Here is a 26,338-nt window from a genome sequence, read left to right as displayed (position 1 = left end):
GGCGGTCACCTCCCAGACGCAGGACTGAGCGCGTCGGATCCGCCCATCGTCGTGGGTTCGGGGCACTCGGTCCTGTTGGCACCCCGGGACGGGTAGTGCCCTTGGAGGGGGCGTCTGTCACGTTGAGGACCCCGGCCCCTCCCTTTTGGGCGTGTGTAAACGTTGTCCACGTGCTTTGTCTGCGTCAGTGGATATACGTGGTTGGGATTTTGTCGTGTGATTTATAAGTCTCACCTGTGAATCGTCTCGTGATCACGTGGGGCTAATGTGTCTTGCCTATTTAATGTGCGCTCGCGCAGTGTCCTGTGCTTGTCGTTGTCTAAGTCTACACGTTAAGTGTTAGTTTGATGTTTCATGTGCGCTGTATTGCGCAACATTAATAAAGTGACGTTCGCTGTAACAAGGATTTGTGTCTCGTCCTTCACGCCGCACCCACTGTCACACAAAAACCTTAAATATTTACAATCCTGTTATAAAATAACGGATTCTTATTATTCAAAGTTACACTTTCACAGCGGATGTATTGAAAAAAGTGTTTTCCTGTATTTTACCAATATATTCTGTTATTACGAAAAATATATTTACAGTACAATTATTAGGCAAGTCTTATTTTTGAGGATTATTTCAATTAATCACCAATTACAGTGCTCTCTGTTAATCCAAAATGTCAATAAACCTCAAACATGAATGTTTCAGAAAGTAAAAGTGAAGTTTGGGTTTTCTTTGGAGAATATCTATATGTGCACAATTATTGGGGAACTATTATTGTGTAGAATTATTATGCAGCTAAATGAAAAGCACCGATTTTCACGTCACTTTTTTTTCATCTGTTCGAGTAAGAATTGTAAACAATCAACTTAAATCCTTCCAATAAGCATTTCTGACATATAAAAACAGATGATTGACCAGAATAGCCATCCTTCTTCTCAATAACAGTGATAAGCCTTCCATTCATGGAGTCTGTCAGTTTCTTCAACAGGTTGTGATGAACTTTTTGTGCAGCAGCAAACACAGCCTCTCAGACACTGTTCAGAGAGGTGTACTGTTTTCCTTCACTGTAAATCTCCTGTTTAAGAATTGCCCACAAGTTCTCAATTGGGTTCAGGTCAGGCCACATCATTCATTTTTCATCTTTAATGCCTTTACTAGAGGTGGGCGATACTGGGAATTGTGGTATCGATCCGATACCAAGTAAATACAGGACCAATCCAATATCGCAGATACCGATACCGATACTTTTAAATAGATCATAGATCCAAAGGATCCAAAAAATCTAGGATACAATTTCTCCAAACATTGTATGTGACAACAAAATACTTTATCACAATCAATATTTTTGTTTAGAAACAAGGGAACAGTAACAAAACAAAGTTTGCCTTAACATTAGGAAAATAAATCTTTTTTGAATGAATGAATGTTCAATTTATATAGCGCATTTCAAGATAGCCAAGGTCGCTTTACAATTTTAACACAGGTACACGTCTTACACAACCAATCACATACAGCGTACTCTCTACCAGACGCCACAGCCCCCTTGAGGACTGAATGGGTGTATGAAGTGGAGAGAGGACAGACCCTAGTGACAGAGCACCACCCACCACTGGGCATACAAGCACACACACATTCATGCACAGACACCTGCTTTTCTATTGAACAGAGACATACAGTTACACACTCAGGGAGAATTAGTCAGGGAATGCCAGTTTACCTAACTTCCATGTTTTTGGACTGTGGGAGGAAACCAGAGACACATGAGGAAACCCACGCAGACACGGGGAAAAAATGGAAATTCCACTCAGATAGGGACTTGAACCCAAGACCCCAGTGCTAATTTTTAAGATATTAATTTGAAAAATAATTCGTGGATCTTTGCTTTTTCGCCGTTTTTTTGCGTCATTCGATCAGTGGAAAAAAATATATTTTAAGAATTTTTACATGAAAAAATCCCAAAATGTATAGAAAAATAATATATTACAAATATTAATTCTAACAATAAAGGAATGTTATAAATAATAAAATAGTACGAATTACAGTAAATATTGCATAAACGACAGATTTCTGGCTCTTACAGACAGAGGAGACTTTGATGAATCCGTGTGCACAGCTGTCAGTGCGTGCGTGAGAGAAAAAAAGCTAAAGTATCGATCTTTTTACACGAGTATTGTTCAATATCAATACCAGCGTTGGTATCGATATTATCGATATTTGGATCGATCCGCCCACCTCTAGCCTTTACTGGTTAGCCATACAGAGGTGTACATGGATGCATGTGATGGAGCATTGTCCTGCATTAAAATATTTTTTAAAGATGCCGACTTCTTCCTGTACCACTGCTTAAAGAAAGTGTCTTCTAAAAACTGGCAGTAGGCTTGGGAGTTGATTTTGAGCCCATCTTCAACCTGAAAAGCACCGACCAACTGATCTTTAATGATACCAGCCCATACCAGTACCCCACCTCCACCTTGTTAGTGTCTGACTCGAAGGGTGGCTCCCCAGTTTGGCCATTCTGGCAGAGAAGCATACAGTATACAGCAGGGGTCGGCAACCTATGGCACGCGTGCCACTACTGGCACGCCGAGGCATAATCACTGGCACATGACACGCTGGACCAGCATCAGCAAAAAATAATAATAAATAATAAATCTCAGACAGAGAGCTCGATCCTCCAATTGAAATCGCTCCTCAACGCTCTGCACGCAACACCCACCACAGACCCATGTTTAAATTTAGCCTAATACAAATCAGTTAGCCTACCTGATAGCGTTAAAAGAGATGACTCCGGTTAAAAAAACAAAGCGAGGGCATTTCAACCTTGGATGGAACCATGGACTATGGTTTGATGTATGTCAAAGATCATGCTGTGTGTACACTGTGCTATGACAACGTTGCGTTCCGAACTTCCAGCATTAAGAAGCATTTTGAGACAAAACACGACAAGACATATAAAGACCCTGCCGAAAGAGCTGAAGCCGTTAAACGTGCCGTGGCTAGGTATGGCAAACGTCCGTATTTCCCGGGACATGTTTGTATTTCACATCCTGAAACATGAAATAAAGTGAGGAAATGTCCTGGTTTTTAAATTACCTTCATTGGACCATTAAAATTTTAATTTACAGGCACTACAGCCGCACGGCTCTGTGTGTGACATAATCCCTGAGCCGTAATCCCTTATGGATTATACTTTCGCGAGTGACCGTAGCGCGCGACTCCGCACACCACGCGTGAACCTGCATGAACGGTGGAGGCGTTTATACTTGCCGCGTCACATTCTTTGCAGTGTTGTCCGAAACGATATGTGGTAGTGTAAAGAAATATCCCTCAAAAACAGGGGAAGGAACATTTACCTGACGAATTTTAATGTTGCATTGTGTTCCAGGTTTGAAAAGTGCTGGAATTAATGCTAAAGTGAGGGCAGCCCTGTTCTTAATCAGAATGTAGACAGCGTGACTGTCAGTACGCAACATGCAACCCCTTCCCCCCCGCTCCAGTTTTATTTGTTGATAGTGGCTCATTGACTAGAAATGTTAAAGTTGGCACTCTATGTCTCAAAGGTTGCCGACCCCTGGTGTACAGTCTATGTCAAATTCCAACTTCACCTGTTTCATCTTCATAATGACATGCCACTTTTGGAGGATGTACTGGATGAGGATGCCGCACAGTAACACATGCTTGTGTGATGCTGAAGTCACTCTGTTACGACCCCTTGGACTAGGTGTTGGTGTGTGTTTGTGTTGTGTTGTATAGGTGTATGGTCTAGATGTGTCTCTGCCCAGTTGGCCCAGAGTTGCGTCGTCACCGGATTGGCTGCATTGTTGGACCGCCTATGAAAACAACATTCTCGACCAGGACAAGAGAGAACGTTTTCTCCATTGTTGGGCACAGATAAATTACCATTCATTGAGCTGCCGTTTCTATTTTCCTTTCCTCATCGCTGTTGCCTCCCTAAGCTTACACATATTCATCACCTTCCCTGGTCACAGAAGACCTTGCAACCATTAGCTAGTTTCAGTCACAGGAGGATATTCATGATATTTGTGTGTGCCATATATATATATTTTTATTATTTTTATGCCATATTTTTGTCAATTGTGATATTTTACATCGAAATTTGTCCTCCGCTTTTAACCCATCTGTGCAGTTAACACACACAAGTGATTACTAGGGGGCTGTGGTGCACACGTGCCCAGAGCAGTGGGCAGCCCTAGCCTGGCACCCAGGGAGCAGTTGGGGTTAGGTGCCTTGCTCAAGGGCACCTCAGTCATGGCCTCAGGCCTGGGAATCAAACCCACAACCATTTGGTCACAAGACCAGTTCCCTAACCACCAGACCATGACAGCCCTAAATCTCTGCTCCAGGTCAGGATATTTTTCTAATATCATTGGTGCATTAGATGGGACACACATCAGAATCAATACATACATGTATTGAGAGAACTTGTATTAAGGACATGCCAAGCCTGTAACTTCAATTAAGACTGCTGTGCACACACACCTATCCCAGCTACCTAAGTGTGAAAATTTCCCTCCAGTGAATGAAGTATTTCATTTTGCCTGGAACTACAATAAGACATCAGAAGGACTTTATTAGTAATCTCCACAAACTTCATGCCTGAAGAAGGTGGATGATGTGAAGGTCTGTGACGTCATTCTAGATTTCTGCTGTATTGTTTCAAGAGTTTACTCTTCAATTTGTACTAGTAAATAATGAATGCTCGGAGCATTCTAAAGTAAAGTATGGTGTCCCACAAGGATCTGTACTGGGCCCCATATTATTCTCATTATATATGCTACCACTGGGCACTATCATTCATAGGCATGGTATTAGCTTCCATTGCTACGTGGATGATACTCAGTTGTATATATCTTCTAATCCAGATGATATCACTACTGATATACACAACTCTCAAGATTGAGAACTGCGTCCAGGACATTAAAAACTGGATGGCATCTAATTTTCTTCAACTAAATTCTGACAAGACTGAGGTGCTGATTCTTGGGCCTAGAGCTGCTAGAAGCAATTGGGCTGATATTTCCCTTACCCTAGATGGTTTTTCAGTAACACCTAAATCTACTGCAAAAAGTTTAGGTGTCACTATTGATTCTGATCTTTCATTTGACGGACATATATGCAATGTCACTAAGGCTGCCTTTTTCCATTTACGTAATATCGCCAAGCTGAGACACTTACTTTCATTAGCTGACGCAGAGAAACTGGTCCATGCTTTTGTCTCATCGAGATTGGACTACTGTAATAGTCTTCTAATTGGATGCTCTAAACAGTCCATAAAGAAGCTACAACTTGTACAAAATGCTACAGCTAGAGTCCTAACTAAGGCTAGGAAATTCAATCATATTAGTCCCACTCTCGCCGCATTACACTGGCTTCCGATTAAATATCGCATTGAATTTAAAGTTTTTCTGTTAACCTAAAAGGCGTTAAATGGTCTTGCCCCACAATATCTGAGTGAACTCATTGCTTACTACAACCCATCTCGCCCTTTGCGCTCCCAAAATGCTGGATTTCTCCTAGTTCCAACAATTTGTAAGACTACAGCCGGAGGCAGAGCTTTCTCCTTTAAAGCCCCCCAATTATGGAATAGCCTTCCAGCTCCAATCCGAGATTCTGACACAGTTCCAATCTTTAAATCTAGACTTAAGACTCACCTATTTAATCAAGCCTTCAGCTAATATTCTCCTTGTAAGGTGTAGGGGCTTGGGGGCCCCAGACGTTGAGATTTCTGGTGATCTGAGATGTTGATGCTGTCATCCAGCTGTGTCATGGCATCACTCTATTTGTGACAATGACTTCACTGGAAAGCAATGTCTCAGTGAGCCCTCATGCCTGTGGTCACTTTAGTTATGCTGCTATAGATTAGCCTGCCGGAGCCACATGCTCATCACTAGCATGTGAGCTATGTACATTTAAATCAATGGTGGTTTAAATTCATGTCCACTCAGTCTGTATTTCTATCTTCTTGCATGCCTCCACCCAAGACGATTGGATACAGGCACCTGCAGGCACCTGGGGGATGGTCTGGCTTGCCGGTGGATGTGCTGATGCTGATGTGCTGAGCCGTTGCCACAAGGGGTCGTGCTGATGCTGGCCCGCCTGAGGCCCACCGCCTGCACCGAGGGGACTGAGGCTGCCTGGCCTGAGCAGGAGCCTGGACTGTTGCTGTAGAACTTTGAAATCACTCTGCGACCACGGACTTGTGTTAACGGGCCGCCCAATGGAGGATGGGTTCCCTTTTGAGTCTTGGTCCTCCCGAGGTTTCTTCCTAATCCCCACCCTATAGGGAGTTTTTCCTCGCCACTGTCGCCTTTGGCTTGCTCATTAGGGATCTGGACCTATACGATTGTAAAGCTGCTTTGTGACAGCGTGTGTTGTGAAAAGCGCTATATAAATAAATTTGACTTGACTTGACTTGAGTGGGAAGAGTCCATGATGTGGATCTGAAAGCACTTGATAGTGTGTCTGGTAGTTATTTTTCTAAAGAACATTAATAAACCATTACACCATCATGTACACCAATATGAATTTTTATCTTTTAATCAAACCACAAAGCCACAAAAGTCACAAAGCCTGCTGTTCTAGTGGTGCTCCATCACACATTTGACCCAGACTACACTGTACCAGACAGACAGCAGCAGATCTGTAACCAGGGAGAACACGACCACAGTGGACTGACTTCCTGTTCCATGAGGATCAGGGACTTCTAGACTGTGTGAAGAACAAAGAGGCTTTCAGCAGCATTTCAAAGTGGATGGAGGTTCAGGGCCTGTTGCACTGTGGGAAGAATAAAGAGGCTCTCAGCAGAGCTGCAAAGTGGATTGAGGATCAGGTACCAGTGCTTCATCACAAATCACCTAAATCTTGTTTGGCAGATTGTAGATCAGTTTGTTTACATGGCTTCCTGTTGCTTTGTTTATTAACAATGTTGCCATGTAGGAAAAACCATGATGAGGTAGTTAACGGACCAACTGAAACCTGAGAGTTTATTCCAGATATCAAACCACTTCATCATCCTCCTCTTCCTTATCATAAGTACCTTTATCATCTTCACCTCCCCTTTCACACACTACTCTTTAAAGTAATAGGGCATTTCAGAGAATAAACTCTTAGAAAGCAATGGCACCATTACTCAAACAATAACAGTGACCCCTATTACTGAAATGTTTCTCCATACACTTCAGAGGAGGATTGGAGACAACCACTGTGTTGTTTGTGGTGCTTGATCAGGACGATCTGGCCTGCAGCGCTGCATCTGTTAACACTAGTTAATGTTACAAGCTAAAATAATTTACTATCTCAGTTTTACATATATGTAACTGTTAAAAGAGACTTTCTTAACAGCTTATATCATAGCACATCTTTAATAATCTCATGGAAAATTATTGAGTTCCATACATTTCTTTATGTTGAAATCAACAATGACCTTTGTAAAAGACAGAATGAAGGAAACAACATGAATAAAATGAATGTAAACATTGTGGTGATGAGCATATGTCAGTCTGAAAAAACAATTTTGCATCACAGGAAAAATTTGCTTGTGTATTTGTTATTGCAATGCATTGAATTGCAGAGTGTGTTCTGTGAAGAGGAAGTGTGTTATAGCTGAATGCGTGAGATTAGCATGTGCTTCAGTAAACTGGAACTGGCAGAGCAGGTGTGGGGCTCCCTGGAAACGATACGATCTGGAAGATCTGGAAACAATAAGATCCAAATCAGTTCATGTTGGTTTGAAATGTTGTTGGAATGTTGTTGTGAAGACGGTCTGGAATGATGTTTCTTGTGGAGTTTGTTACTTATGTAGCTGAGACTGTGACGGTCTTGCTGTACAGATCAAAATCACAAGACACATGCATTTAATGCAAAATTCTCATTTAGTTGAAATCATTTAACCTTTTAAACTCTAGGTTCATGATTTAATATTAATTTTAAGAGCTAATATTCAGAATCTACAGCCACTTGTTCTGTTCATTGAGAGCTATGTGAATTTTGGAATGAGGAGAAGGCCCTGGTTAGATGTTCCAGCTCTTGTGCTTCTCATGTTGAAGTTTCATGTTGAAGTTTCCAACACGCATGGCTGCCTCATATTCTTCAAGTTAAATTCTTTTACACCTAAATTGAATGCTGAAGCAAAAAAGTACCCAATCTGGTCGTAATGTGATACTTATATTGTATTGGTTTACTGAACATTGAGTGTGATTTACTCTTTTGATTCAAGTTCTTTTATTTCATATATGTTGGCTGAGGAATGCTTGATAATACCAAATTTCACAACACAAGCGAAATTCAGAATACACACAACAAAACCTAAAACACAAATGTACAGGAAACCCAAATACAAAAACAAAAGTACAAAACCTGAATGGAAAAGTTTCCATGTTAGTGCTAGAAAATGTGTTAACAAATGTAGCAGACTGTATTCTGTTTAGAAAAACTGACAGGGGAAGAGTTAACAATGCTTTTTGTCCCCTGGGGGTTGCACTAGTTTTGGAGGGGAATTCTGGGGGAGCGCCTGTGAGCGGGAGGAGATTTTTCTAAGTAAAGAGTGGAAGACTGTTTTGCATCATTGTCTCTGTCCTTATTTCTCCAAGTAATACCGCTCGGTTACACAAATGTCAGCCATTTCACAACTCAAATTGGAATAATTAATTGGCAACCAATTCTAATAAAATTTTAAACCTAACTCTACATGTGCAGAGAAAGTGACATTTTTTATGAATAATGAAAGCATGGTCCCTTCTGCAGAAAACTGAGAAGGGGCTAGACAGCTATGGACCAGCCTCCTTAGTGAAAATCAATCGAGTCAGATTTTCCAGTGATGTTGCTAATAGACGTACATTACAGAACCTTTGGAAATCACATCAGAAGGGGCATGCATGAACATACATGAAGGTCTTCTAAAGAGCGGTTGTGGGGCAGTCATGGCCTGGTGGTAGGGAACTGGTCTTGTGACCGGAGGGTCATGGGTTCGATTCCCAGACCTGAGGTCATGACTGAGGTGCCCTTGAGCAAGGCACCTAACCCCAACTGCTCCCTGGGTTAGGGCTTCCCACCGCTCTGGGCACGTGTGATCCACATCCCCATAGTAATCACTAGTGTGTGTGTGTGTGTGTGTGTTCTAACCGGACGTGTGGACTTGAGTCACATGACTTGGACTCGAGTCCAGCTCGAGTCACTAAACTGATGACTTGTGACTTGACTTGACAACATCACTGAAGACTTGGACTTGAGCTTTAAGACTTGAAATCCTTATTTTAACATAATAAATAAGTACTATAGAATCACATAACTGGATCATTTTGTATTAAATGGTGTTGTAAAATGTGAACTGCTCAGCTCAGTTTATCTGTAACCAATCAGGGGAGAGGGGGGGAGCAGCATTGAATTTGTGCGGAGAGGACAAGCAACATTAGGGTGACCAAACGTCCGTATTTCCCGGGACATGTCCGTATTTCACGTCCGGCGTCATCATCGGGCCATTAATTCTACAGGCACTAGGACCCTGAGCACGGCGAGAGAGAGAGAGAGAGAGAGAGAGAGAGAGAGAGAGAGAGAGAGAGAGAGAGAGAGAGAGAGATTTCTCACAAAGTGTCCTGGTTTTCCCAAATAAAAATATGGTCACCCTAAGCAACATGCTCCCAAAAATTATCCTGTTCAATTATAAAGATTATGCTGTTGTGAATAAAAGAAGAACTGCGACATGCAAGACATGTGGAGTCAGGATAAGAGATGGAGATTCAACCACTTCAAACTTTGTTCGACATTTGAGGCTGCACAAACAAAAGCAAGTCTCTGCTATGTATATTTAACATAATGCTATAACGGTTAGCTAACTAGCTGGGATGTGATAACTCAGGGGTCGAAAATTAACTTTTACAAGGGTCCACATGAGCAACTTGACTTGTGTAAGCGGTCCGCACCAACGATAATTCGAAAGTGGGGACCGGGGGGGACAGATGGACGGATGAACGAAAGTCACTGAGGCAAGGGAGAAGGGGGAGGGGGGATAGGTGACGACGACAATTGCGACGACATCTCACTCAAGCGAACCGAAACACTCAAACGCCTAACGTTTTGATAGTCTGATAATATACTACTAATTAACTGCATCAATTGTGTTAAATATTGAAATGACATCTGGTGACTTGACTAGGACTTGAAGTTTAAGACTTGGGACTTGACTCGAGACTTGATTGTATTGACTTGGGACTTGACTCGAGACTTGATTGTGAAGACTTGAGACTTACTTGTTACTTGCAACTTAGTGACTTGTTCACATGTCTGGTTCTAACTGCACAGATGGGTTAAAAGCAGAGGACAAATTTCGATTGTGGTGACAAAATCACAATTGACAAAATATGGCACACATTTGATTGGTTAATACTGCTGATCAACAGTTATGCATCCTATAGTAACCAAGAAAAACACACAAAGTAGCATTTTGAATTGGTTTATGTTTTGTTGGCTTATGTTTTTGATCTACTTCACCAGACAGGACCCCCGATGTAGGCCTACACTATATTGCCAAAAGTATTTGCTCACCCATACAAATGATCAGAATAAGGTGTTCCAATCACATCCATGGCCACAGGTGTATAAAATTAAGCACCTAGGCATGCAGACTGTTTTTACAAACATTTGTGAGAAAATGGGTTGCTTTCAGGAGCTCAGTGAATTCCAGAGTAGAACTTTGATAGAATGCCACTTGTGCAACAAATCCAGTCATGAAATTTCCTTGCTCCTTAATATCCACTGTCAGTTGCATTACAAGAAAATGGAAGTGTTTGGGAATGACAGCAGCTCAGCCACAAAGTGCTAGGCCACATATACTGACGGAGTGGGGTCAACAGATGTTGAAGCACATGGTGCGAAGAGATTGCCAACTTTCTGCAGAGTCAAACCACACACATCCAAACTTCATGTTGCCTTCAAATTAGCTCAAGAACAGTGCACAGAGAGCATCATGGAATGGGTTTCCATGGTTGAGCAGCTGCATCCAAGCCATACATCACCAAGTGCAATGTAAAGCGTCGGATGCAGTGGTGTTCCAGTGAAAGGAACTCTGAATGCTTCAGCATACCAAGACATTTAGAACAATTCCATGCTCCCAACTTTGTGGGAAAAGTTTGGAGCTAGTCCCTTCCTCTTCCAACATGACTGTGCACCAGTACACAAATCAAGGTCCGTAAAGACATGGATGGCAGAGTCTGGTGTGGATGAACTCGACTAGCCTGAACAGAGTCCTAACCTCAACCCGTTAGAACACTTTTGGGATGAATTAAAGCAGAGATTGAGAGTCAGCCCTTCTTGTCCAACATCAGTATGTGACCTCACAAATGCACTTCTGGAAGAATGGTCATAAATCCCCATAAACACATTCTTAAACCCTGTGGACAGCCTTCCCAGAAGTGTTGAAGCTGTTCTAGCTGCAATAAGTGGACCAATATCATATTGAACCCTATGGATTAGGAATGAACTGTCACTTTAGCTCATATGTGAGTCAAGGAAGGTGAGCAATTACTTTTGGCAATATAGTGTAGGCTGTGCAACGATGCCCTCGAGGCAATCCAGCACATAACAGTGGGATGCAAGATGCTATGAGTGTACATAGTTTTATCCATGTGGATGGCACAGTATACAGAAACATCTGTACTGCGTATGGGATGGAAGTTCAGAGGTCAAAGTGGGGTATACTCCAGAAGGTGATGTAAAGTGGGGTACATCACTGAAGATGTTGAAAATGACAGAGCTAAAATCCTGTTTGTTTTATTTTCTATGGGGTCATGTTTGGTTTTCCCATGTGTCCTCCTGCCACGCCTTTGTCATCTGTAACCCCGCCCCTCATTAATAATTTCAGTTCCTTATCAGTGTTGTGTATTTAAGCCCTGTGTTTCCATTGTTTGTTTGATGGTCTTTGTTGAATGTACAGCCATGCTGGTCAGTGTTTTCCCTTTTTTTCTAAACATCGTGTTTATCATGTCTAACCCTCTGATTTCTGTTAATCATGTTTCTATCTCTGATCTAACTGGGTTTTTGACACTGGAATGTCCTACCGAATCTGACTCTGGATTTTCCCCTATTAAATCTTGCTCTTATCAGCATGTGTCCACCTCCTTATCACTCTGTGAGTGTGGTGTTATATCTCAACCAACAGATAACAAGGCAATACAGGTTTACAATAACCCCACATATCCTCAATACTCTGCCTTATGATTCATCACACCAGAATGTCCCAGTACACATCCAGATTCCTCAGCCAATTCACAGGAACTTCATCCTTTCATCTTCACCATAGTTACCAACTTCACCTCCCTCCACCTCACTCTACATTTACATTTGTTAGTTCTCAATGCCATTTGTTACTTAGCCATTCATAATTTTCACTTTATTGTTGTGTTTAATCATTGATGTGCACAGTTATTGTTACGTGTCGTGGCGTGAGATGCCGATTCTGTTTTCATTATTGGGAAGCTGTCAATCATTATAACCTTAAAAAGGTCCTGACCTGATGACCAATGAAGACAGCAGATGAACTTCAGATGTGGGACTGGTGTATAAAAAAACTGTGTTTTGGTGTTTTGTTGTTATTTTCTTAGTGGTCATCCTTGCCCAGGGTCCCCTACATCCGTGTCTGTGGATATTCATCATTAGACATAAAGCCAAAAAATTAACACGATAAAACTAGTTATGGATGTTCATCATCTTCATTTCACACATTTATTTGTTTGATACACGTTCCAGCATTTCTTTATTCTTACAGCATCACTTCCGGGGGGTAATCATAACAGTTATACATATCAGTGCCAGAGACCATCTTGTATTTGATGTATTTATTGGATACAAAAGAATTGTGATTCTGAAAGTTGATTAGTAGGGCTGATTATTTTCCTGTATCTAAGTGGAAATTACAGTGTGTTTTGGAACCTTTCATTTGTCATCAGAACAATGATTCCTTTATTTCAAGATACAAGCACAAAGTAACATCATTAGACTATAACATCACCAGAACACTAGTGTCAGGAATGATTTATGAGTGAAGTATGAATCAAAGATCTCCAAGAACTTTAAATGCTGATTACATTACTAAAACAATTGAGTACAGGAAGATAAATGGAAATCTACTTTCTAATTAATCTGTGAAGTATTTAAAATTTCCACTGGGTATAACATCAGCAAATTAAGAAACTGATATTATATGCTTAAAACATGTGCAGCCCCTCCATAAATGGTCAGATGTCAAGCTCACTCAGGTGTTCTGGAGACTGTACTGTACAAACATCCCAGTTCAGGTCCTCCTAATGACTGAATGGAAACTCATGAGGAAATTGAACATTTCAGCTCTTATCAGGTCTGAGGGAGCCCCACATCTTCTCTGTCTGCTCCCATGGCTTCCTGAGAGTGTTGTAATCCAATTTTCAATGATGAGGCAGCATATAGGGTGTCTACATGGACCTCTGAACTGCACTTGAGACTTGAATTGAGATCATGTCAGCTCTCTCATTCACTGCAGGAGAAAGCAGATGATTAGCATGTTCTTACATGACAGTAAGGGAGCATGGGCAGTCATGGCCTGGTGGTTAGGGAACTGGTCTTGTGACCGAAGGGTCCTGGATTAAATTCCCAGATCTGAGGCTATGACTGAGGTGCCCCCGAGCAAGGCCCTAAATTGCTCTCTTGTATAAAAAATGAGATTCAAAAAATGTAAGTTGCTCTGGATAAGGGCGTCTGCCAAATGCCATAAATGTAAATGAGTCCAGAAAGGTACATTAGCCAATCATTGGTATATTGGTTAGCCAATCAGCATGTAGAGGCAATGATGAGGCTATTACAGAAAACCAAATATCTGCCATACAAAAAGTTGGTCAGTGTATTTGTGCTGAGAAGCATAAATGGGGACTTCTGAAATGGGAACAACCCCAAGCAGAAATAATAAATTGTGGCAATTTCAATAAAGGATTCAAAATGTTCTTGTTCTTTCCCCAACTTAGTAAACTTTCCTAACAGAAAATCATAAAATCATATCAGCATGTGGAATGGCTCAATAGGGACAATTTACAAATACCTCACTGGAGGGTAAGATAAGTAGTGCACTGATCATGAAGCTAGGAGATATTCTAGAGACCAGAGAAACCCTCACCAACAAAACCCTACAGGGTGAAGTCCAGAGCCGGAGTGGCTAATCGGGAGATTCGGGAGGAATCCCGATGGGCCGGCTCATGTCAATCTCTAGTTTGGGCCGATTGGGAGGGAAAAATTATTTTGGGCCGGATTTGGGCATGAAACTCCCGGGCTGAAAAAGGGGTCCACTCCGGCCCTGGTGAAGTCTGTACAGAAAGAGAAACTTTAGAGACTGGGAGATCAGAGTAGATGCAAGATCTGATACCAAGTTACCATTTTTTCCCAATAATCTCATAACTCAGTAGTCATCTAAAGGAACTGCATGAAATTATTCACCTGTTTTAAAATGTTTTATCATTTTATGCAGTTCAGAGCACATACTCTGTTTGGTACGTGGTTACCAGCTTTCTATGTCTGTACATAACACATCACCATCATCTTGACAGATTGTGTTTAACATGAGGGATAATATTTGCAGCTGCTCTTCACCAAAATCCATAGCAGTGTGATCTAATGAGCTTTTTAATATAGCAGTGCAGAAGCCACTAAACCAATGCACAATGTAAAAATGTGATAAAAACAATTAATGTACAATACTATGTCAATGCCATTCTGACTGTATGACTTATATCTTGACATATAAAGTAACTTACCACATGATGGATCTGCCCCTGGATTCTGAAAGGAGCAAAAATATGAAACTCCATTTAGTACTGCAGATTCATGCACAAAACAAAGACGTTCACAAACTAAAGAGGGACACTGAGATCATACCATACCCTTAATGTATTCCACAACTCTCCTCACAGCTTCAGTGTTCCTTGTGCACTGCAGCAGTCCCTCATCCTCATAGAACAGACAGTCCACTGTGGTCGTGTTCTTCCTGGTTACAGATCTGCTGCTGTCTGATACAGTGCGGTCTGGGTCAAATGTGTGATGGAGCACCACTAGAACAGCAGGCTTTGAGTCTGTGGACAGAGAGCAAGACTTGATCTTGTGAGCAGGACTTTATCTTGTCAAACATGATGGAGCAGTGTGTGCCCAATGTCCTATGTGTTCACAATGAAGAGGCTCAGTTACCTGCTTCAGTAATGAGCTTCAGTGCTGCTTCAATGTCAGTTCCAGCCCGAGACACAATGGGGCAGAACAGTAGAATGACATCACACTCCTCCACTGTAGACACATCCTGCAGTTCTGGTATTTGTTTCTGGAGCATTTGCAGAAAGTGTTCATGAGAACCAAATGTTTTTCCACTTATGACGTATTTGACCGAGATAGAACGGAGACTGCTTGGCCATCTGGAGTCTGTAAAAAAGTCAGTGATATGGTTGCAGGCTTCACTTCTAGGATCAGCACATAATGCACATTAACTTCATAATAATGCCTTTAATGCAGGACCAGTGTACTGTATTTAATAGAAAACAAGTTTTAAAAAGCACAACATGAAATTGAACAGGGAACACAATCATTTTCATTACAGAAAATAGACGTTCAAGCATTACAATAAATAACATCACTTACATTCACTTATCTGTTTGGTGCTTTCCTGTGAAAAAAATTAATGCTCTCAATGTAAAGAATACAAAGAATGAAATAATTATCAAGCTCATCTTAAGTATGAAGTGACAAAAGAAGGTAATATGATGCATCCTCATATTTGAGATAATCACACTTTATTAATTTTACTGTACCTTTGTGTTTTTTTCAGGATATGATCCTCTGTATCTCTGCCATGAAGACAATTCAAATGTCTTTAATACAGAAAATCACATCTATTAGATGATTGATAGTTCTGCAAGTTTCTAATAACTGATGCTTTCTCTGTCTGTTCAAATTCCAAGACTAAAGTCATGAGTAACCATAACATGTAATAATATGAAGAATACACTCTTGATGTGATGATACCTGATCCTCAATCCATGCTGAAACTCTACTGAGAGCCTCTTTATTCTTCACACAGTCTAGAAGTCCCTGATCCTCATAGAACAGACAGTCCACTGTGATCATGTTCTTCCTGGTTACAGATCTGCTGCTGTCTGGTACAGTGCGGTCTGGGTCAAATGTGTGATGGAGCACCACTAGAACAGCAGGCTTGGAGACTGTGGACAGAGAGCAGTTCTTATTTCTGTTTGAATAAATTTATGTATAAGCAATTTTTAGAGTTACGGACTACAAAGTGTCTTACTTGCTGCATCAGTGAGTATTTTCAGTGCTGCTTCAATGTCAGTTCCAGCCCGAGACACAATGGGGCAGAACAGCAGAATAACATCACACTCCTCCACTGTAGACACCTTCTGCAGGTCTGGTGTTTGTTCATGGAGCATTTTGATAAATCCTTCATGGCTGTGCGAAGTGTTTCCATTTATAATAGTTGCGTACTTAACTGTTAGGAAAGACAGATATTATTAATCTGCAAATGATTAATCTGTATAATAAATGCAGATAATTTTATTTTTATTTAATATTTCATAGTTTAAGATTACTGCTCTTACCCCTAGAAATTGTGTTTTGGAGATTTATTCCTCTTTTATCTACATCATTCTTGTTGTCAATTCCAGTTATATTTCTCTCTCTTTTGTCTAACTCTTTCTCTCTTTCTGCCATCTTCTTCTCTATTCCAGTTATCTTTCTCTCTCTTTTGTCTAACTCTTTCTCTCTTTCTGTTATCTTGTTCTCTTTTCCAGATATCTTTCTCTCCCTTTCATCTAAATCATTATCTCTTTCTGTTATCTTGTTCTCTTTTCCAATTATCTTTCTCTCCCTTTCATCTAAATCATTCTCTCTTTCTGTTATCTTGTGCTCTATTCCCGTTATCTTTCTCTCTCTTTTGTCTAACTCATTCTGTCTGTCTGTTATCTTGTTCTTGACTCTGGTTATCTTTCTCTCTCTTTCATTAAAATCATTCTCTTTTTCTGCTATCTTCTTCTCTGTTCCAGTTATCTTTCTCTCTCTTTCATCTAATTCATTCTCTCTTTCTGTTATTTTGTTCTCTTTTCCAATTATATTTCTCTCTCTTTCAACTAAATCATTTTCCTTTTCTGTTTTCTTGTTATCTATTCTAGTTATCTTTCTTTCTCTTTTGTCTAACTCTGTCTCTCTTTCTGTTATCTTGTTCTCTATTCCAGTTATCTTTCTCTCTCTTTCATCTAATTCATTCTCTCTTTCTGTTATTTTGTTCTCTTTTCCAATTATATTTATCTCTCTTTCAACTAAATCATTTTCCTTTTCTGTTTTCTTGTTATCTATTCTAGTTATCTTTCTTTCTCTTTTGTCTAACTCTGTCTCTCTTTCTGTTATCTTGTTCTCTATTCCAGTTATCTTTCTCTCTCTTTTGTCGAACTCTGTCTCTCTTTCTGTTATCTCGTTTTCTTTTCCAATTATCTTTCTCTCTCTTTCATCTAACTCATTCTCTCTTTCTGTTATTTTGTTCTCTTTTCCAATTATCTTTCTCTCTCTTTCAACTAATTCATTTTCTTTTTCTGTTTTCTTGTTATCTATTCCAGTTATCTTTTTCTCTCTTTCTTCTAACTCATTCTCTCTTTCTGTTATCTTGTTCTCTTTTCCAATTATCTTTCTCTCTCTTTCAACTAAATCATTTTCTTTTTCTGTTTTCTTGTTATCTATTCCAGTTATCTTTTTCTCTCTTTTGTCTAACTCTTTCTCTCTTTCTGTTATCTTGTTCTCTTTTCCAGTTATCTTTCTTTCTCTTTCATCTAACTCATTCTCTCTTTCTGTTATCTTGTTTTCTTTTCCAGTTATCTTTTTCTCTCTTTCATCTAACTCATTCTCTCTTTCTGTTATCTTGTTCTCTTTTCCAATTATATTTCTCTCACTTTCAACTAAATCATTTTCCTTTTTTGTTTTCGTGTTATCTATTCTAGTTATCTTTCTTTCTCTTTTGTCTAACTCTGTCTCTCTTTCTGTTATCTTGTTCTCTATTCCAGTTATCTTTCTCTCTCTTTTGTTGAACTCTGTCTCTCTTTCTGTTTCCTTGTTATCTATTCCAGTTATCTTTTTCTCTCTTTTGTCTAACTCTTTCTCTCTTCCTGTTATCTTGTACTCTTTTCCAATTATCTTTCTCTCTCTTTCATCTAACTCATTCTTTCTTTCCTTTATCTTCCCTTTTTTATCTAGTAGTTTCTTTTTTGCTTGATCTTGTGCTCCATTATTAGGACTGTGTTGTCTGATGGGTACTGGGTCATGTTTGTCTGCATCTCCTCTCACTGTATCTTCAGCACCACAGTTTGGGCTCTGATCTGCTGTGATCCAGCTGTATCCAGGCTGGACGTCTTCATGTGCTGCCGTAGAAGACAATACATCCTATATACATACTGTTTGCACACACACATATATATATATATATATACACACACACACAATAATCTCTCATGACTGTACATTACATGCCAATAGTAAACACAGGTCAAGGACGTGCAGCTTCTCTGAGCTGAACTCTGAGGGACTCCTGAGGGGGAGAAACAGCCCTCCAGGATGGGGTGTCCAGGACTACTGAAAAAATTCTGAAACATTTGGAGGACCAAACCAACAACACACCTATTGATTGTTTATGAAAGGATATTTTGATTATGTTGGGCTATTGGCTGGGAAAATTGAATTACTGGAAATCATGGGAAATTAAATTACTGGAAACAATGATTTTTAATGATAAAAATAATGTATTATAAATAAATATAATATATAAAAATTATTTATTATAAATAAATATAATTGATAAAAAAATTTTATTATATTTATTTATAATTAATTACGTTCATATTAAAACTACTCTTACAAGTACATTTTTGTCCAAAAAGCTACTTGAGTAAATGTAACTGAGTAAATGTAACTGAGTAAATGTAACATGTTCCTACCCACCTCTGTATCTGATAATACAGTAAACTCCACCTTCTCCACCTACAAGAGCTACCAGAACTGATGGAGTATATCTGATAGTAAACTCCACCTTCTTCTCCACCTATGAGAGCTAACAGAACTGAAAGAGTATATCTAATAATAAACTCCACATTCTTTTTCACCTGCAAGAGCTACCAGAACTGATGGAGTAAATCTTATAATAGACTCCACCTTCTTCTCCACCTACAAGAGCTACCAGAACTGAAGGAGAATATCTGATGATAAACTCCAGCTTCTCCACCTACAAGAGCTACCAGAACTCATGGAGAATATCTGATGATAAACTCCAGCTTCTTCTCCATGTTCAGCAGCTAACTGAATTGATGGAGTATATCTGAAAGTAAATTCTTTATTTTATATTGTGATGAAAGTAGAATTAAGAATCGGTTACAGTAATTGAAACTGATACATTTTCTTCTGTGTGAATTAATACAGTGGTCTACCATCATTTAAGATTTTACAAACTTATTTTTGTAAAGGTACCAGCACTGATGAAGTAGATCTGATAAACGCCTGCTTCTCTACTTACAAGAGGTACCAGCACCGATTGAGTATATCTGATTCGATTAGATATTGATGAAATGTATTTGATTTGATAGCCATTCAGCTAAATGTAGCGTTCACTCATCACTACATGAAAGGCAAAAGTCATTAGCAATTAACAGATTAGAATATACTTATTATAGATATATTTATAACAAAATAGGGAAATGTGCAGTGAGACATAACAGTAAATAAATGTAACATCAGAGTCTGAGATGAGAGAATATATTAGTCACTACATGTGCTCCTACACCTGTGATCATGTGACCAGCATGACCAGGGTTTATGACATTAACCCTTTACTGGACAGACTGCAGTCATCAAACAGTAATAATATCTTCAGTGAGACATTACATTATGATAAACGTAATATCAAAGTCTAAGATGGGAGAATTCTGCAGGACATTAATATTCAGGAGATGATGAGTGAGGTGGGTGTGGTTTGATTAGTTGGGTTTGTTTAGTTGTTCCAGGAGTGTTTTGTAGATGTGACCACTTACCACAGCAACTTGCTATGCAGCCCATGATTTCTGCAGTGAAAAATGAGAAAGACCCTGTTATCTATATATTAGTATTACTATTTTATGTATTGTTCCATATTCAAATGACACTAATATCTTAAAAACAAGCTGAGAATGTAGTCATACCAAAAAGTTTGGGAAATGTGCAGTGAGACATAACAGTAAATAAACGTAACATCAGAGTCTGAGATGAGAGAATATATTAGTCACTACATGTGCTCCTACACCTGTGATCATGTGACCAGCAAGACCAGGGTTTATGACATTAACCCTTTACTGGACAGACTGCAGTCATCAAACAGTAATAATATCTTCAGTGAGACATTACATTATGATAAACGTAATATCAAAGTCTAAGATGGGAGAATTCTGCAGGACATTAATATTCAGGAGATGATGAGTGAGGTGGGTGTGGTTTGATTAGTTGGGTTTGTTTAGTTGTTCCAGGAGTGTTTTGTAGATGTGACCACTTACCACAGCAACTTGCTATGCAGCCCATGATTTCTGCAGTGAAAAATGAGAAAGACCCTGTTATCTATATATTAGTATTACTATTTTATGTATTGTTCCATATTCAAATGACACTAATATCTTAAAAACAAGCTGAGAATGTAGTCATACCAAAAAGTTTGGGAAATGTGCAGTGAGACATAACAGTAAATAAACGTAACATCAGAGTCTGAGATGAGAGAATATATTAGTCACTACATGTGCTCCTACACCTGTGATCATGTGACCAGCATGACCAGGGTTTAAGACATTAACCTTTTACTGGACAGACTGCTGCATTACACATGTACTGTATGTTAAGACACATCAGAGAAAAACAAGGGATCTGACCAAAGAAGAAAGAGAACAGTGTGTAATATGCATGAATCTGATTCTACTGTATGTAATCACAAATATCTTCAAGATTCAGTGGGTTGCAAAACCAAAATATTTTCTTCAACAATCCAAATTATTATTATTTTTTTAATTAGGAAAATCACAGTCTTAATCACACAAAACCACAATTAACTAGAACTGAGTTTATGATTTTTTAGACTATGATCATGCAGAGATTAAAACATTTCAGTCTGAAGTATCTACTCACCTCCGTTTATCTTCTTGTAGTGAGACGCGAGAACTAATGTAGCCTACTTTCATTTTTTCTTTGGATGACGTATCACTGCAGCAGATCGAAATCACCATAGATCTGTTTGCAATTCCGTTTGCAGAACCAGAGTCTTAATCGTTACAAACCCAGACATTGTGATTGTGTTCTCTGTGTTAACAAATCTGCTCCTGTCTCGTACAATAATGTCTAGATGAAATGGCAGATGGAACTAGAGGTCCTGTGTGTTGTACCTCTCTCAACACCACCCCGGAGTTATTATGATTTTATGTTTAGCCCTTCATGAGCCTCCCCACCCAATATGTTTGCGTGTCATTGTTTATGTTGGCTTCCTTTTGTTTCAGACAATCAGACACTCATGTTTACTTCCACCCTTTTCCCTTATGTGTTCCATGTCCGTGACATCTTGGGATTGGTTATTAAATATTATCAGTTATTTAACATTTGTTATTTTTTATATTATTCATTATTAAACTCTTCAGCTCTCATTTTTCTTCCAGCTTCATAGTTTTCTCCATCTTCTCTTCAAGCTGTCATGCTTCCCGGAGTGAACACCACCTCTTACTTCAGCTCCACCTATAACTCCACGTTCCAGAGATCCACCTCCCCTGATTACTAAATGTCTACACCTGTTCTCCTGGCCTTTCATACCCATCACTGTTACTTCCTCATTGTGAAGTATTGCCATGACTACATGTGTACCAGATATTCTCTCTGGCCTTTGACCCATTCTGTTTACTGACCACCGGCTCTGTGTCATCCCTGTCTGGATTGTTTTGTCTCTCTTGCCTGCTCCATCTGATGTGGTTGCTCTCTAAATTGACCCTCACTTGTCTCATGACTCTGCTTTAGGATCTCCCTGTGATAAATTAAACTAGTGTCCTTCCAAACATCTGCAGGCGTCTTGATGTCATCCTCTTCATGACACAAGAACTGTGCTGTTACTTTATTGTTACATTACTGAATCTCTTTTCTCTTCCTCAGCTGTTGAATGTTTTCCTGCAGTGTTGTGGTTTCATCTTCAGTCTCTGGTGTTGTCCTGCACAGTTCCAGCACACAGATGTGTCCTCTCTGTCCTCTACAGCTGTTCTCTCTGCACTCTCATGGGTCTTTAGTCTCTCTCCTCTTACTGGACCTTGAGGGCTCAATGCTTATAACATTTCACTATATAGACAAAACGTTGGTCAGTCTTCTCATTGAAAACACGACTTACAAAACTATAGTAACGGTAGCGCGCGGCACAAATCAGACTGTAACGGAGTAAAAGTCGCGTTTTTCTCACCACATATTTACTCAATTAAAAGTAGAAGTCGTTCATATTACAGTTTTTCCCAAATGTTTAAACACATTTCTAGAAATCTTGGCTCAGTTTCTCAAAACTCTACACACAAACTCAAAATTATTAACTGCTTTGTTGAAACTCCACAAATCTCTAGCAAAACTGATTCCATCCACCAAAACAACACACAGCTATTTTATATGCTTCTCTTGGAGAGCATCAAATAAACACTAACAAAATAAACTCAAAGCACTATTATCAGAAGTATTTGTATGTTTGAGTTCATGAGGCCATTGTACAAATTCAAATGCAAACAAGTCAATGCAAAAATGTTGGCTTTCTGTTCTTCATATTTATTTGGTGCAGTGTAGGACCCTCATATAGCATTTACAGTACTACATGTATATGTAAGCCATTTCTACTGTAGGTATGTAGTATGCTGCAAAACTAATTTTCACCTATGTAAGTACAATGAGAAACATGACGAGGAAAATCAGTTCCCATACAAAGAGGTAACAAATGTATTTATTGCAAAATGCAAAGAAACAGATCACTGTTCATCAAACCTCTGATCTCGGTCAGGCCAGAGGACCTCATCTACATCAGCTGCAATATTCTCCCTCGCCAAACAGCGGGGGGTAAAACGCCTTGCATGGTGAATCAATCCTTGGCAGTCATCTGCATGGATGTCATCACATGCCTCCCCCATTGCCTGAAGTAGAGGCACGGTCGTGGGGTCTGTGTTCGTACACTTTCCACCTCCATGCAGAGAAGAACTCCTCTATTGGATTCAGAAATGGGGAATATGGTGGAAGGTGCAGCACAACAAATTGTGGATTGTTAGTGAACCAGTCATTGACCAAAGCTGCCCGGTGGAAACGTATGTTCTCATCTGGGATAATATAGGAGGGCTGCTCTGGTTCTTCCTGTGGGAGGTTGAGGAGGTTTTTGAGTTCATCAAGAAACTATACCAAACGAGGAGTATTATAAGGCCCAAGTTGTGCGTGGTGATGTATGACCCCACGGTGACCAATGGCAGCACACATGGTGATGTTTCCACCACGTTGCCCAGGGACATTGACAATGGCACGGTTGCCAATGATGTTCCTCCCCCGCCGCCTGATCTTATGCAGGTTGAACCCTGCCTCATCAATGTAGATATATTCATAGGGAACAGCACTGGCATCCAGTTCAAGCACTCTCTGGAAAAAAGGAAAATGACCATTAGACCCCCAACCACCAGGCCGCGAACATTTTTCAGACATGTAACCGGTCCGTGGCACAAAAAAGGTTGGGGACCGCTGCATTAGACAAAAGTAGTGATGGGATTTTCGGCTCTATTTTGAGATGCGGCTCTAATGGCTCTTCTTACTGTGGAGAGCCGGCTCTTTTCGGCTCCCAAACGGCTCCCCATATATATTTTTTACATAATTAATTAATTAATAGCTTAAACCTAATTTTATAACATTTTGTTTCATTACTGACATTGTTAAGCAATTGTGATCAGTAAAAATGCTGCATAACAATGCTTTATAAATGAAACTTTTATTATAACCAATTATTAAATTATCACAAAATAGCACCAAAATAGAACGCAATACAGCTTGGCCAATTGCCTGCCGTTTCCACAAAAAAAGTGGAGATAACTTTTTTTCCAGTGTTTTCCCACCACATTATTAACTGAAAGCTTCGTGTGATTGGTCAGATGTGTGGAGCACACGCTTGACATGCGGGCAGTGGAGACATTCTTCGCAGTGTTGTTGGTGTTGTCCGAAACGATATGTGGTAGTATAAAGAAACACCCCTCAAAACAGGGGAAGGAATATTTACCTGACGAATTTTAATGTTGCTTTGTGTTCCAGGTTTGAAAAGTGCTAAAGTAGGCTAAAGTAGGCCTACTTGAAAATGTAACTGTATTTTGTTTCACAACAAATAGCTGTCTGACTGAATCGATGTGATAAAAAAGCGAATTATTTCGAATTATTTCGAGTATATGTATAAATATTTAAGTTTAAGGTGCTGGGAAATATTGAAAAGTGCTTGAATTCCACCTTGTAAAGGTGTATGAACCCGGCATACATAGCTTTGTTCATTGCGCTGGAGAGACCTCGGGTCCTCACGCAGGGGCGGAGCCACCGTGGTTGCGTCATTTTCGGCGCACGGACCCTCGCGCTGGTCGCGACGCGCCAAGTAGTATAAACTTAGCTTAGGCACCGACTGAGGAAATAAACTCTCCGCTCTCTACCACTGGCAGAAGCAGATGAGGGAGAGGAAGAGACAGCGAGGCACCGAAGGACAAATAAAAACGATGTTGGAAAAAAACTGTGGCACTTGCAGAGCACAAGCGCAATAGGCCCTTTTCACACTTCCGCATTTTTTCTTCCGGAAGCTCTCGTTGCAGGGTAAAGTTACTTCCGTTACACATTAAACAATGGCAGAGTCCAATAACAAGAGCTTTTGCAGTGCACCAGGGTGCTCGATCTCGAAGCAAAAACAGTCGTATCTCAGTTTCTACGGTTTTCCGGCTGACGACGAGCAGAAAAGAAAATGGGTTTGTGCAATTAGGAGGGATGAAGGGGAAAACTTTGTGATACGGAGCATCTTTGTGTGTAGCCAGCATTTCACTGCTGCAGACTACATAGCAGGAAGCTCGCGGCTAAAAGTTGGTGCTGTTCCCTGTTACTGTTCCCAGTACTGTTACTGTCCCCAGTACTGTTACTGTTCCCAGCCGGTTTCAGTGGAACAGTTGCTGTCCGTGTTTGAAAGATCAAGCTCTCGGCTGGGAGTACACGTACGTCCGCTAGCATCTAGCTGTTACCCGCTAGCATCTAGCCCCGGTTCGCTAGCATCTAGCCCCGGTCCGATAGCATCTAGCCCCGGTCCGCTAGCTTTTAGCTCCGGTCCGCTAGCTTTTAGCTCCGGTTCACTAGCTTTTAGCTCCGGTTCGCTAGCTTTTAGCTCCGGTTCGCTAGCTTCTAGCCGTCATCCGATAGCTTCTAGCCCCGGTTCGCTAGCTTCTAGCCCCGATCCGATAGCTTCTAGCCCCGATCCGATAGCTTCTAGCCCCGGTTCGCTAGCTTCTAGCCCCGATCCGATAGCTTCTAGCCCCGATCCGATAGCTTCTAGCCCCGATCCGATAGCTTCTAGCCCCGATCCGATAGCTTCTAGCCCCGATCCGATAGCATCTAGCTAGAAAAGAGCAAGCTCTCGGCTGGCAGTACACCACGACATCTACTAGTCGAGAGTTTGCTCTTTCAAATGCGGACAGCAACTGTTCCACTGAAACGGCTCTGAAACTAGCTGTGATCCGCTAGCATCCAGCTCTGCTCGGTAGCATCCAGCTCTGACCATCACTTTGCTGTCGACTATATTGGACACTGAATAAACAATAACACGTAATAACTTGGTGTGTGTCATGAACTTTATTGATACTGATGTAAACCAAACAATCAATAGCTGACGTCCCTTGGCTTGCTAAAGCTGGGCGTACACTGTACGATATTTTAAATCATGTGCTTAGCTCCAGCTCAAACTACGACTAAATCGCAGGGAGAGTCGGCTCGTGGAGCTGCTTCAACAGTGCGATACTCTCACGAGGAGCGATTTGAATTTCAAACATGTTTGATATTCTTGCGACGCTGCGATTTCTGATCGGGAATTGGTCGTGAGGTGTGAATCGCTCCTTGTTTACCCGTGTAAACTATACGATGCACAACACGCGATTGAGCCGAAACTCAGCCCGATCGCAAAAATAGTCGCACGAGTGAAAAATCAGCTGAAAATGGGCCAAAAATCGCACAGTGTACGCCCAGCCTAACCTAGCTAGATATTGTTAACTAA

General features: G+C 40.4%; 1 protein-coding gene and 1 long non-coding RNA gene across 3 annotated transcripts; both read right to left on the bottom strand.

Moving 5' to 3' along the window:
• Positions 1-12,717: 12,717 nt before the first annotated feature.
• On the bottom strand, positions 12,718-15,231 carry LOC143518442 (uncharacterized). 2 transcript variants are annotated; one of them, XR_013132186.1, is made up of 5 exons: positions 15,208-15,231; positions 14,907-15,095; positions 14,781-14,805; positions 14,147-14,333; positions 12,718-13,513 (listed from the first exon to the last, which is right to left on the bottom strand). It is a non-coding gene; the product is annotated as an uncharacterized LOC143518442 (long non-coding RNA). The 2 variants fall into 2 exon arrangements; XR_013132185.1 differs by lacking the exon at positions 14,147-14,333.
• Positions 15,232-15,241: 10 nt separating this feature from the next.
• LOC143518341 (uncharacterized) lies at positions 15,242-16,581 on the bottom strand (the record flags this gene model as incomplete). The annotated part of the gene is made up of 5 exons (XM_077010779.1): positions 16,313-16,581; positions 16,033-16,226; positions 15,819-15,854; positions 15,649-15,673; positions 15,242-15,432 (listed from the first exon to the last, which is right to left on the bottom strand). Coding segments are annotated over exons 1-5 (585 nt in total), but the record flags the coding sequence as incomplete, so codon positions are not given.
• Between the last annotated feature and the right edge of the window lie 9,757 nt (positions 16,582-26,338).

This window comes from Brachyhypopomus gauderio, chromosome 7, assembly GCF_052324685.1.
Source record: "Brachyhypopomus gauderio isolate BG-103 chromosome 7, BGAUD_0.2, whole genome shotgun sequence".
In the NCBI taxonomy this organism is placed as follows: Eukaryota; Metazoa; Chordata; class Actinopteri; order Gymnotiformes; family Hypopomidae; genus Brachyhypopomus; species Brachyhypopomus gauderio.
Note: the sequence above shows the minus strand (reverse complement) of the source record. Positions and strands in the feature narration are given on the sequence as shown.